This window comes from Hemitrygon akajei, chromosome 4 (assembly GCF_048418815.1).
Source record: "Hemitrygon akajei chromosome 4, sHemAka1.3, whole genome shotgun sequence".
Lineage (NCBI taxonomy): Eukaryota > Metazoa > Chordata > Chondrichthyes > Myliobatiformes > Dasyatidae > Hemitrygon > Hemitrygon akajei.
Genome location: NC_133127.1, coordinates 63,255,579 through 63,270,233, shown reverse-complemented (window position 1 = coordinate 63,270,233; position 14,655 = coordinate 63,255,579). Strand labels below are relative to the sequence as shown.

The following is a 14,655-nucleotide window of genomic DNA, read 5'->3' as shown; positions in this document are numbered from 1 at the left end:
AGTTAATTGATATAGATGACAAACTACAATGGACTCAACATCAATATTTGTGGCACACCTCTAGTCACAGACATCCAGTCAGAAAAGAAACCATCTACTACTACTCACTGACTGCTCCCTCAAAATGAATGTGCAATCCTATTTACTACCTCATCTCGAATGCCAAGTAACTGAACCTTCTAAAAGATCATTACTAATGGCTCCACAATCTCTTCTGCTACCACTTTCAGAACCCTGAAGTGTAGTCCGTCTGGTCTAGAAAACTTGTCTAACATCAATCCTTTCAGCTTCCCATGCACCTCCTCCTTAGCAACAGCAACTACACTCACTACTGCCCCTGACACGACTGAACTTCTGCCACTCTACTAGTGTTTTTTATAGTGAAAACTGAGGCAAAATCCTTATTAAGGTTGTCTGCCATTTTTTTCTTCTGCTTTACTACATCTCCAACATAAATTTCCAGTGGTCCAAAATCGACTCTCATCTCTCATTTATTCTTTATATATCTGAAAAATTGGTATCCTCTCCTCTTTTATATTATTGACTTCATATTTCATCTTTTCTCTCCTTATAGATTTTTTAGTTGTCTTCTGTTGGTATTTATAAGCTTCCCAGTTCTCTAACTTTGCAGATATTTTTGCTATATTATATGCCCTCTCATTTCCTGTTATGCTGTCTTTGACTTTTCTTGTCAGCCATGATTGCCTCATCCTCCCTTTCAAATACTTCTTCATCTTTGGGATGCATCTACCCTGTGTCTTCCGAATTGTCCCCAGAAATTCCAGCCATTGCTGTTCTGGCAGTATTTTTGATAGTTCCCCCTTCAAATCAATTTGGGCCAGCTCCTCCCTAATGCTTCTGTAATCCTCTTTACTCCACTGTAATACTGAGATGTTTTACTTACCTTCTCCCTCCACAGCAGGGTGAATACTATATTATGATCACTGTCTCCTCAGCATTCCTTTACCTTAAGCTCCCTAATCAAATCTATTTCATTACACAACATCCAATCAAGAATAGTTGAACCCCTGGTGGGATCAATCACAAGCTGCTTTAAAATGCCATTCTGCGAAGTGTCTCCCTTTGGATTCAGCACCAACTGATTTTCCCAATCTACATGCACATTAAAATCCCCCTGGACTATTATAACATTCCTCTTTTTACATGACTTTTCTATCTTCCATTGTAATTTGTATCCCACATCCTGAATACTGTTCAGAGACCTGCATTTAACTTCCCCTCAGGGTCTTTGAACCCTTGCAGTTTAACTTTACCCACAAGGATTCTACACCTTCTGATCCTATGTCACCTCTTTCTAAGATTTTGATTGCGTTTTTTTACCAACAGAGCCACCCTATTCCCTTTTGACCACCTGCTTGTCACTTTGATAGAATGTGTATCCTTCGATGTTAAGCTCCCAACTATGATCTTCTTTAATGCTGTGATGGTGACATCATACTTGCTAATCTCTAACTGTACTACAAGATCACCTACCTTGTTCTGTATACTGCATGCATTCAAATATAACACCTTCCCTCATGTGTTCATCACCTTTTTCCGATTTTGTCTCCATGTCACTTCAACTCATCCCACTAACTGCACTTCTGCTCTATCATTTGCCTGTCCTTCCTAGCAGTCTCACTACACAAGGCATCAACTTGAATACCATCTTCCCCCATCCTCAGCCCTATCACTCTGGCTCTAATCCCCCTGCCAAATTAGTTTAACCCTCACCAATAGCTCCAGCAAACCCACCCAGCAGGATATTGGTCCCGCTTGGGTTCAGATGTAATCAGTCCTTTTTGTACAAGTCATACCTTTCCCAGAAGAGATCCCAATGATTCAGAAATCTGAAGCTAATGAGTGGTCAAATATTTTATCAAATGTGGGTAGACATATTAGAGAAGCGAGAGGGAAATTTATTCAGTATAAGATAGTACACATATTATTGAACACCAACTAGACGCTACAAAATGGGGATTGTTGATAATCTTTTATGCTGGAAATGTAAAAAATAAGGTGGGCACATTTTTTCACATGATCTAGGTGTGTTCTATGGTTCATCCATTTTGGTGTAAAGTTCTTGATTTGTTGGGGAATTGGTCGGGTCCTACAGTGCCCTTGTGCCCACGGCTCTGTCTCCTGGGTGATAGGACAATGATACCTAATGTAAACAATGACAAATTTACTATTTTAAAGGTGGGTCTCATCACAGCTGCAAGAATTATATTGCAAAACTGGAAAAAAACCCAGATGTCTCACTGTGAGGGAATGGACTGAGGAAATGGTTAAGATTTCATCATATGAACACATGTTGGGAAGAACTAACAGTGAGGGAAAAGTGCAAAATGTGTGGGATCAATTTTGGTTGTATGTTAATCTTAAATTAGAAGTTTTTTTCTGTTTCTTAGTGTTATATGTTTTCCTGTCATGGGATGGCTGTGTAAATATGCTGTACTGTATCTGCTCTATGATATGCAGTGCTGCTTTGTAAAATAAGAATAAATAATAATAAAAATTTGAATTACAAGAAATCTGAAGCCCTGCTTGCTGCAGCACTTCCTCACAACTCATTATCTCTACTATTGTCCTATTCCTGCTCTGACTAGCACATGGTACTGTGAGTAATCCACTTTACTACTTTGGAGATCTTGCTCTTCAACACCTTCCCTAATTCCCAATACTGATGGCACAGGACATCTTCTCTCTTTCTATCTATGTCATTGTTGTCAACATGCACCATGACCTCTGGCTGCTCACCCTCCCTCTTGGGAGCTTTTGCAGCTGCCCGAGACACTCTGGATCCTAACACCTGGGAGGAAACACACCACACTTGCATCTCTTTCACGCGTGTGTCTTCTATCAATATCGCTCTTCCTGACATTACCCTTCCCTGCTGAGCCTCAGTGCCACTGGCCTGGTTGCTGCTGCTGTGCCCTGATAGGTCCTTTTCCCTCCACCTCCCCCCCCCCCCCCCAGCAGTAATCAAAGGAGTACATTTGTTACTGAGGGGAATGGCCACAGTGGGATCCTATACTGTCTCCCCTTACTTCTCTTACTTCTCCTTGTGGCCACTCACCTACTATCTGAAACCTACATATTCTGAATGTTAAAAGGCCTGAACAGATTAGACATGGCAAAGTTATTTCCCATCGTAGGGGAGCCTAGGACAAGAGGGCACAACTTCAGGATTGAAGGACGTCCATTTAGAACAGAGAAGTGGAGAAATTACTTCAGTCAGAGGGTAGTAAATCTGTGGAATTTGTTGCCACGAGTGGCTGTGAAGGCCAAATCATTGGGTGTATTTAAGGCGGAGCTAGATAGGTCCTTGATTAGCAAGCGCGTCAAAGGGTATGGGGAGAGACAGGGGAGTTAGGATGACTGGAAGAATTGGATTAGCCATGATTGAATGGCTGAGCAAACTCAATGGGCTGAATGGCCTACTTCTGCTCCTATATCTTATGGTCTTATGGTCTTACACTCTGGGTGGGACCACCTCAATAAAATTCCCACCTGTAAGATGTTGAGCCTCCCAAATGGTCCTGAGTACATCCAGCTATATTCCTCGACTTTGTCAGTCAGGAGCTGAAGCTCCTGAAGATGTAGTCATTAGGGAGGCAAATAACTACCTTGCAATTCCACATCTTACAGGAGGAGCATTCCACTGTCTTAACTGCCACCCTGCCCGCACTTGTTGTACAGTACCTCTCACTGCTTAAGCTTAAGTTCTAGCCTGCACTTGTTGCCTAAGCCTGTTGAGCCAATGCCTGACCACTCCAACAACAGCTGCTCCATTAACATTTAGCTTCTTTTTATTGGCCCCTGCTGAATTAAGAGATCATTATGTTTGCAGCAAGCTGAAAAGTTCCGTAAGTCTTTGAGCTCTTTTAAATGTCTCACTGCCCCACCAAAAAACCACGTCCTGCGATGATCGCAGCCCGCTGAAAAAATATTGTCTGCTGAATCAATCTGGGTGCATGTCAGAAACAGGAAGGGAGCAATCAACGCTATTGGGAGTTTCAGAGTATTCTACAGGTTCCCCAATCACGACAGGGTCATTGAAGAGGAGATCAGAAAGCAGATTTTGGAAAGGTGCAAAGATAACAGGGTTGTTCTCATGAGTAACTTCAACTTTGCTAATATTGATTAGCACCTCAGTGCAAAAGGTTTAAATGGGGCATAATTGGTTAATTGTGTCCAGGAAGGTTTGCTATTAGGAGGAGACACTATATTGATAGTTGGCAATGAAGCTGGTCAAGTGACAGATGTCTCAGTGGATGAGCATTCTGGAGACAGTGAGCAAAACTCCTTGACCTTGAGCATAGCCTTACACAAGGATAGGAGCAGACAGTTTGAGAAAGTATTTAATTGGGAGAGTGCTAAACATGATGCTATTTGGCAAAAAGTTGGAAGCAAAAATTGGGAACAACTGTACTCAGGGAAATGTACAATGGAAATGTGGAGGTTGCATGGGGTTCTGAATATGTTTGTCCCATTGAGACAGGTTAAGGATGGTAGGGTGAAGGAAGCATGGTTGACAAGTGATACAGAACATCTAACCAAAAGGAAGAAAGAAGCAAACTTAAGGTTTTGGAAGCAATGATCAGACAGATCTCTACAGAGTTACAATGAAGCCAGTAAGGAAATAAGGTGTGCTAGAAGGAGACATGAGAAGGTCTTGGTAAGTAGGATTAGGGAAAGCCCAAGGTGTTCTACAGATACATGAAGAATAGGAGGATGACTAGGGTGAGGATAGGACCGATTAAAGATAAAAGAAGAAATGTGTTTGGAATCGGAGGAGGTAAGGGAAATTCTTAATAAGTACTGTACTTACAACATTCACCAGAGACAGGTACCTTGATGAATGTGACATCAGCGTAGAACAATATTAACGGCAGGATTTTTTAGCAGATTGGAGAAACAGAGGGACCTTGAGATCAAAGTCTATAGACCCCTCAAATTTGCCAAGTAAGTTGAAAGAGTGGTTAAGAAGGCATATGGTGTGTTGACCTTCATTAGTTGGGGGATTAAGTTCAAGAGTCTCGAGGTAATGTTGTAGCTCTATAAAAATGTTGATTAGTTCACATTTGGAGTATTAAATTCAGTACTGGTTTCTTCATTATAGGAAGTATGTGGAGCTTTAGAGAGGGTTAGAGAGATGCTGTCTGGATTAGAGATCACGTCTTATGAGCGAAGGTTAAGTGAGCTAGTGCTTTTTCTTTGGAAGATGAGAGGAGACTTGAAAGAGATGTATTACATGATAAGAGAGATAGATACAATCCACAGCCACTCTTTTTTCCAGGGCGGCAATGCTTATACGAGGGGTCATGCTTTTGATGTGATTGAAAGAAAGAACAGGGGGTTGTCAGAGGTAGTATTTTTAAAACATAGAGAATGATAGGTGTATTGAATACATTGCCAGGGATGGTAGTACATGCAAGTAAATTAAGAACATTGAAGATACTCATTGATAGGTATGGATGAAAGAAAAATAAAGGGCTATTTGGGAGAGAAGTGTTAGCTAATCTTGCAGTAGGGTAAAAAATCAGCAGAATATAATAGGCTGAAGGGCCTGTACCGTGCTTTAATGCTCTGTGCTCCATGTTCTTATTGATGACACACTTTTTACAAATTGATTTATCAAACTATTGGGCTGATACTGAATTGTGAACAGCCCTGTGTGATCAGTCAAAAGGTGTGGAAAGAAAGTGTTTGACTGATAATTAAAAAGAATCTTCCAGTGTTATCCTTTACTGAAATAAGTCCAAGAATCAATTATTGATGATGTGTTGTTACCATCCTCTTCACCACATTCAAAGGTGTGAAATCTAAGTGTTATTGCTAATTAACACAAAGGGGAAATTTCAAAAGATAATAAGGAAGTTAAAATTATTACAATATGGAACAGTTTTAGGTGAACTGGTATATCTAAAGAGTAAACACATGAGGGAGAAAGGAATGGAAAGTCACACTTGATAGGATTAGAAGTTGGAGAATGAAGAGGGAAAGATTTCTCCTTTGGAACGTTTACAGTGGAATCACAAATGCATTGGGACTAACTTTGATCTTATGACTAATTTATAAATGTTCTGCTTTGCATCATTCTAGAAGCTACCTGGTAAGACTGGACACCATAGGAAACTGAGCAAAAGGACTGAAAAAAATGTCAGCCATATCTTACATTTATCTCTGAACTAGTGGGCTGTGGTTTTAAGCATTACTTCAGAGACCTGAAGACACAATCTACCTGACACTGAAAGACAATAATGAAGCAAATTGTTGGAGAAGTTAACATCTGAATGAAATCGATCAAAATCCATGTTGGTCTTCCCATGTGGGGCTTATATGTATGTAGGGAAATATTTTATTATATGGTAACTTGCTCTCACACGGAGTCTTTCTGATCTGATTCATTAAGTGCTGGATAGTGGGAAATCTGAGTGCTGAGTGAGGGCAGTGAAATCTGGGATTTCATGTTGTAACTCTCATCCCAAATCAGTGGCATTTTTCAATGCAAGTCAAAAGAAAAGAAAATGGTTCCTCATTACACAAAAACCAAACACATGTAACAAAACCAACAGAGAAAGATTATTTCTCATTTGTCATTCTGTCATAATCTGTTGTTCTGTAGCTTACTAGAAATAGTGAAGTGTTTTGTGACTGCTTACCTTTGAATAACTGCACCATTCCAGGGATGATAATTATTAAAATGGCAACAAGTTTGCAGAATGTCAGAAAGATCTGTAGCCGCGCAGTCCAGCTGACGCTTATGCTGTTAATGTACATTATCACAGCTGGAAAACAAAACAAAATGAACGCTGTTACCCTAGGTAACTAAACACTGCACAATGTCACTTCAATTGGTACCACTAATAGGCAACTCACTCAACACCAACACCAGTCATTTTCTTCACATTGCTGTCAGACTGAGGAACATAATGGCATCAAAGCAGCTGATACATCAAAAAAGATTAAAATATTGACAACATGAATAAAGGAATCCATCTCTTTCTATATTCTTAGCTATAATTGCTTTCCACTTGGAACCAATATAGAATGGATATAGAAACTGCCTATTGTGATTGTGATTTTTCTCACAGTAGGTTTGCTAATTTTGGAAAAACATTGCGAGGCTGGGAGTGAGAATAAGGTACACACTGAATAGAATCACACAGCGAGGGAGTGCTGAATCAAAGGGTGAGTTATCTAGAGCAGGGCTGATGTATTGGAACAGCTGGACACAGATCTGGATTCTGTGTAAAAGCTAGTAGCAGCTGACCTGCCACTTTAAAAAATAGATTGGACAAATACCGTGGGAAAGAAGAATTTCAATTCATCAAAAGGAAACGACTAATGCCAAAAATGATTTGCTAAAGACATCTATTCGATTGACTTAAAATCTCTCGACTTACTGTAATTATTACTAAGTTTTCTGGAAAAGAGCTTCTGCAAAAAAGGATCAAAGGGTTTAAACACAAACCTCAATGTTCCTTTTGTGGTGTCCAGAGAGTATTTAATTCTTAGGTGTCACAGAGAAGAAACAGTTTTAAGAAACATAGGAAGCAGATTATGTTGTCTTCTGTACTCGTTCACGCCATGAGGATTACTACATAATGTATATGGAAACCTGAGATTGCTTTGCAATAATGTGTAAGCTCAGGGTAACCAGTAGAAGTAGAAATTAATATCCTTTCAGCATGGCTGTTACGGGCAATAAATATTGGGAGCCAGCGCCAATTAAGGTTGCTCCAGAGAGAGGACAAATAGTTAACAGACAGCATCATTTAAATAAAACTCCCCACCTACCCAGGAAGTTCCTTTCACTTTCTTGTTGTTTCATCCTTGTTTAGTAGCACCCATACTAGCCAAAACTAGCAGTTACCCCTCCTTTAAAGGTCATAAGCATCTTATATTGCAGTCCCCTACCACTCCGCCTAGAGTTGCCATGTTCTACCCAACCACATCTAACACTATCAGTTCATTCTGTTCTTTCTGTCATCAAAATATTAGTATTACCATTTGTTGATCTCAATATGACAGCAACAGTTCAACCCTTTGATTTACATATCTCTGAAGCAATCGAATGTTTCCAATGGTACCAAGGGATAAGATCAAAAATAAAATGCTATATTAGAAAGAATCTGGTGATTTTTTTAAACCAGTAAGTAAAGTGGTGATGATTCTACCACATCTTTAAGAGGGCAGATATAAAACTATAAAACCATATGAAATAGGAGCATAATTAGGCCATTCAGCTCATCCACTCTGCTCCATCATTCCATCAATAGCAGGAGAATGGCGTTGAGAATGTTAATAATTCAGCCATGAAATATTATCCCCATAGCCTTTGATGCCCTGACTAATCAAGAACATAATGGCCTCCATCTATGACAATGGAATCCACAGATTCATTATCCACTAGTTGAAGAAATACCTCCTCATCTCTGTTCAAAATGGACATCCCTCTAGTCTGAGGCTGTCCCACCTGGTCCTAGACTCAGAAACCATAGGAAACATCTTCCCTTTATCCACTCTACCCAGACCATTCAATATTTGCTAGGTTTCAATGAGATCCCTCCTCATTCTTCTAAGCTCCGGCAAGAACGGGCCCAGAGCCATCCAACACTCCTCATACGTCAACCCTTTCATTCCCAAAATCATTCTTATGTACCTACTTTGTACCTCTCCAATGCCAGCACATCTTTTCTTAGATACGGGGCCAAAAACTGCTCACAATACTCCAAGTGGGGTCTGATCAATGCCTCAGCATTGCATCCTTGCTTTTATATTCTCGTTCCCTTGAAATGAATGCCAGCATTGCTTTTGCCTTCTTTACACCAAATCAAAGTGCAAGTTAACCTTTAGGGCATCCTGCATTATTAGAAGCAGTCCCAATACAGAACCCCAGCGGAATACCACTAGTCACTGGTGGCCAACCACATAAAGCCCCTTTTATTCCCACTCTTTACCTTCTAACAGTCAATCTTCTGTCCATGATAATATCTTTCCTGTAATACCATGGGTTCTTACTTCGTTAAGCACACTCATGTGCAGCACCTTGTCACAGGCCTTCTGAAAGTCCAAGTAAACAACATGTACTAACTCTCCTTTGTCTACCTTGCCTGTTATTTCTGCAAAGAATTCCAAAAGATTTGTCAGGCAAGATTTCTCCTAAAGGAAACAATGCTGACTTTGGCCTATTTATTATGGGCCTCCAGTACACTGAAATATCATCCTTAGTAATTGACTCCAACATTTCCAACATCTGAAGTCAGGCTAAATGACTGTTGTGATGAGGCCACACTTAGGTCGGAGGAACAACATTTGGGTAGCCTCCAACCTGATGGCATGAACATAGATTTCTCAAACCGAGTAATGCCTCCACCCCCCACCCCCCTTCACCATTTCCCATCCCCTTGTCCCTCTCTCATGTTATCTCCTTGCCTGCCCATCACCTCCCTCTGGTGCTCCTCACAACCCTCCTCTTCTTTCTTGCATGGCCTTCTGTCTCTTTCACCAATCAACTTCCTAGCTCTTTGCTTCATCCCTCCCCCTCCAAGTTTCACTCATCCCCAGGTGTTTCTCTCTCTCCTCCTCCCACCTTTCAAATCTACTCCCTAGCTTTTTCTCCTACAGTCCTGTTGCAGGGTTTTGACCCAAAATGTCGACTGTACTTTTTTCCATAGATGCTGCCTGGCCTGCTGAGTTCCTCCTGCATTTTGTGTGGGTACATCTTCCGATCCAATGTTGTCTCTTGCTAAGGATTGGATTTCATTTTTGGCCAACAGAGCCACAACAACCCCTTTGCCTACCTGCCTCTCCTTTTGATCGAAGGTTAAGCTCCTAACCATGATCTTCTTTCAGCCACGGCTCAGTGATGCCCACAATGTCGTACCTGTCAATCTCTAACTTTGCTACAAGATCCTCTACTTTATCCTGTATACTGCACGCATGCATTCAGATATAACACCTTCGTAACTGTACTATCACCCTTTTGATTTTTCCCTCATGGTACACTTCAATTCATCCCACTGACTGTAATTTAACCCTATCATCTGCCTGACCTTCCTCACAGCTATAATTCCAGTCCCCACCCCCCGCCAAATATCAGAATAATTAAAGTCCTTTACATAGTACCCAGTTGTGCATCATTTTCTACAGCATACCTTATCCAATTTCCAAAACCCAAAACCTCTGAAATCTGAAATTTCCTTGAGTGCTGCAATGATGTTACAAATGGAAAATTTCACAAGGTGCTGGGAAGCTTCGCAGGTATTGTGCAGGTCTCTGTGCACTACAGGTAAGTTCTGATAAGTGATCTCACATATTTAATGAAAAATGGAAAAACATTGCATAAACGAAAAGGTAAAGATCTCGATCATGCGTTGAAAGTGGATTCGTCAGTCTTGGAGTGAACACATGCCACTTAACGGTGACATGACACATTTCTGTTTTATGCACAAAATTATTAAAAATATCATATAAAACTGCTTTCAGGGTATATGTACAGGCTGCATAAGTAAGGTAAATAAATTTCGTGTTTAGCTTTGTGTCCCATCTCCAAGGTATCTCACTGTATACATACAAAGATTCCAAAATTTTAAAAAAATGAACTCCAAAATTCAAAATTCAAAATACTTTCGGCCTCAAACATTTGGATAAGGGGTGCTCAATGGAACTTTATTTGAATGTGTTTTGTGTGTATCAGCCATGTGGCAGCCTTGAACTGTTCAACAAACGTAGATACAATTTGGATTGTGCAGATTTCACCCAAGCAGAGGATATTGATATCAGTTACTGACAGATTTACTCCAGCATCATATATTAAAGAGAAGTTCTGAGGTGATAAAGTCCCATTTCTGATGCATTCATGCTAAAGGTGATTAAAATGCTGGGTGGATTCACTACTTTGCATGTATATTATATTACTGGAATCACACTTGATAAATAAGTACTTTTATAGAATTATCAGAGTCTCATGAAGTAGTTCATTCTACTCTACTGGAGCTGAACACACTGAATCAGCTGATTTAAGGACAGATCTATTTGCACTTCCTCCCCCCCAACACACCTCTTCAAGTTCACATCCAGGTTACACTTTCAAGAAAATGTCCCCTCTCACTCGATTGCAGTACTTTGTCAAACACTTCAATTAAATTCTCAGAAGTTAGAAATGCAGAGCAAAGAAGACTAACTCAGCAGAATTTGCTTTTAACTTACATTCATGCTTCATACTGCACAAAATATATATTTAATAATTTCATAGTTTTGAATTTAACTGAAGGTGAGATCAAGTCAGATTAGTGGAATTTAGTACAAATGTATTTATCCTGCTTTTTATAATTTCATGATGGGACTGTTTAAATCCAAGAACTGGATCTAACAGCAGAAAAGCCTGTCAACAAGTATTGACCTTTCTGATCCCCATGACAAGCAAATAACTCATGGCAGAGGAGACAGAGTAAGGCGGTGTCACAACCACACCCAAATCTGGTTGCTTCTGCTTATTTCAAAGGAATAAGTTATAATTTCAAAGTTATAACCTGCATTTCCTGCAGGTTATAACTCTTTTGGGTTTGTAAAAAAAACTCAAACACATGTTACCAGGTGCTGAGTTATCCTCTAGGCACCTGATGTAAATCAATGAGGAGAAACATGACACAACTAGCTTTAGGGCACAAGCTCTGTGCTGTAATTTTGTTTCCTTGCTTAACAACCTCTATTCATCAAAATGCTTGTGAAAGCACAGTCTCACTAAATTTGGCTCAAGTAATATATCCACTTTCTGCAACTTCCTGCATGCAGGTAATGATTAATTCGTAATACAGATCTCACTATTACATCATTAGAAAAATATTGTACTGATATTTAGTACATTGGCCTGAAATTCCTTTAACTTAAAAGTGCTTAAAATAAATCAACTAAAGTTGTGTGGAACAGAACTTCAGGCAAATATTGAAATATTTGTATTTTCTTTACTATACTTTGTCAGTGCTAAGAAATATTAGGAAATACATCAGTTCAAAGAAAAAAACATCGCAGTAAGAAGTGTTGAAGCTTCTATTAATCTATTAGGTAAAGTATAAAGTGTGATAATTAAACTATGTTAGGAACGCAGTTGGTGATACTTCAGAAAGTCCTACACTTGGCCCAGATTTTCCTGGGTTTAAACAACTGCCAATTGTACTTGCACACGGCTGCTTGCACTGACCTACTAAATAAAGTTTTAGAAAACTTGCAGAAACTAGAAATCTGTGAATAAAAGCAAAATTCTGAAAAAGAAATTCTGGAAATTTCAGAAGAAGATTAATTAGTCTTAAAGTTAACACTGCTTCTTTGTCCAGCATTTTATGTCTTTGAACTTTCAAAAGATATGGAGTACTAATTGACCTCTAGATTCAACTAGTAAAGTGGATGTGGTTACAAGCAGTGACTGAGCCTCCAGTGGCAGATCCAAGGTAACGGCACTACTATATCCTCATGGTCTATATTATTTTCAGCTTACAAATGTCAAAAACCATTGAACTATTTTATAAATACCTCTGATGCATTAAACAATATTCAAATAAATATGATATAAATACAAATTTTAAAAAAGATGAGGAGTGGATTTAAAAGGTGGGGAGAGGGAAGGGAGAAACACAAGGTGATAGATGACACCGGGAGGGGGAGGGCTGACATAAAGAGCTGGGAAGTTGATTGGTGAAAGAGATACAGGGCTGGAGAAGGGAGTATCTAACAGGAGAGGACAGAAGGCCATGGAAGAAAGAAAAGGGAGAGAGGCACCAGAGGGACATTCAGTAGTGAGCATAACAGCACAGCAGGAGGTCAAGTGCAATGGCAACTGGCCTTCAACTCATCTCAGATTTCTGTGTCAGAGACAAGCTGAAGAATGAGCCTAATAGGGCCTGAATGATACCAGGGGAATTTCCAGCTAAAGATGGGTATAATCCAACCCAGTAATTTGTAATCAATTTAAAACTTGGCTCCCCAGGTTCCCCAATGAGTTCAAAAAATAGGAATTTTGGCAGGTCGGGCAGCATGTGTGGAGGAAAAGAGAAAGTAAATATTTCAGCTGGAGACCTTGCACCCTGATTGTCCTAATTAGCATTTAGAAAGACTTCTAGCATGAAGGGCAGATAGGGAAATTGAGAGTTCAGCATTTTATCATACTAACCGAATGCCCCATTCCACTTCTGCTCAGTTAATATAGGCTGCATTGCACGTAACTGATAACTGAGCTGTGCTATTCGACCAAAAAGTTGCTTGTATATGTATCGATATGTGCTGTGATGTTGGCAATCCGTCAGCAGGAACCGTTGCGTACTATAGTGGTAAGGCAGCTCATCTTGAATGCAGCTTCTGTCATCATTACTGTCTGAGGGTCAATTGTTCACTGCTGGTGCCCTCAACTGTAATGAACATTATGTGTCATACATGTAACAGGAATTGAAGCATTGGCTACAACCCCTGTTGAATTGATTTGTAGATCTCATTGTACTTCAATATTCCAAGCTGCTTGCTTTTGATGCAGTACTGTGTGGGGATTCAGATGGGTATATATTACTGTGATTCAATCTTACCTGAACACATTCAGTGTTACAAATCAAAAGTAAGTTAGAATAGACACTATATAATAAATACATCCTCTTTTTCTACTGCTGAAGAGAACTGAGGCTCATTTGTTTTGCTTAACTCCTTACAGTTTTCATGTGCTACAATAGCTACAGTTCACTGTAGACAGTTTAACATTCAAGTTGCAAAGTTGTGAGTTTTGCACCAAATTAAGGAAGCTATTTTTATTTTGAAATCGAAGACTTGAATTGGTCACTAAATGCTCTTAGTTTAAGATTCCCTTTAAGGAATAATGCAGAAATGAGCATGAAATCAAGTACATCTACAGCCAGTTGCAACTGGAAGAAATTGGAGAGCTGTATATACATTTGAGTTCCCATAATATCCTATAATTAAATTCAAAAGTCCAGCATATGTCCATATAGCACGTTCCTTCCTATGACAGCAGAACTGGTTTCCACACTTAATAACTATTCTTTCAGGTCAGCACGTGTCCTTTTGATGCCATTCATTATGTACTGTGGAAAGATGACTAGCATAATGAGTGATTTTTGTGTATTTTCTGACCTACTTGGGTTTTGTGATTAAGAAAATCGACGAGGGCAGGTGGATCTGGTTTATATGTGCATTTTAGAAGTTTCTACATGATGGGCCACTCTGAAAATTTAAATTGCATGGAATGCAGAGATATCTGGCTAAATAGATATATAATTGGCTTGGTGATAGAAAGCAGAGGGCGATGAGGGGAAATCTTTTCTTGAACTGGAGGCCTCTGACTAGCGGTGTGCCTCAGGATTAAGTGCTGGACCACTGTTGTTTGTTCCATTTGGATAAGAATGTACGAGTCATGTTTAGTAAGTTTACAGATGACACTAAAATAAGTGGTATAGGAGTTAATGAAGAAGACCATCAAAGGTTGATCAGGTGAGTAAATGGGCTGAGGAATGGCAAATGGAGTTTAATAAAAGTGAGGTGTTGGTAAGTTTTATCATAATGATTTGCAGAGCCCTGGAGAGCACTATAGAACAGAGAGACCTTGCATTACAAATACATTGTTCACTGACTAAAAGTGGAATCACG

General features: G+C 39.7%; 1 protein-coding gene across 3 annotated transcripts in view; it reads right to left on the bottom strand.

The window, feature by feature from the left end:
- The window catches only part of LOC140726386 (cystine/glutamate transporter-like), a 167,902-nt gene that overhangs the window by 98,060 nt on the left and 55,187 nt on the right, over nucleotides 1-14,655 (bottom strand). For all 3 annotated transcript variants that reach the window (XM_073042690.1, XM_073042691.1, XM_073042692.1), the window contains one exon: nucleotides 6,669-6,794. In XM_073042690.1, the coding sequence (XP_072898791.1) occupies nucleotides 6,669-6,794 (126 nt within the window). The remainder of the gene's footprint in view (nucleotides 1-6,668; nucleotides 6,795-14,655) is intronic.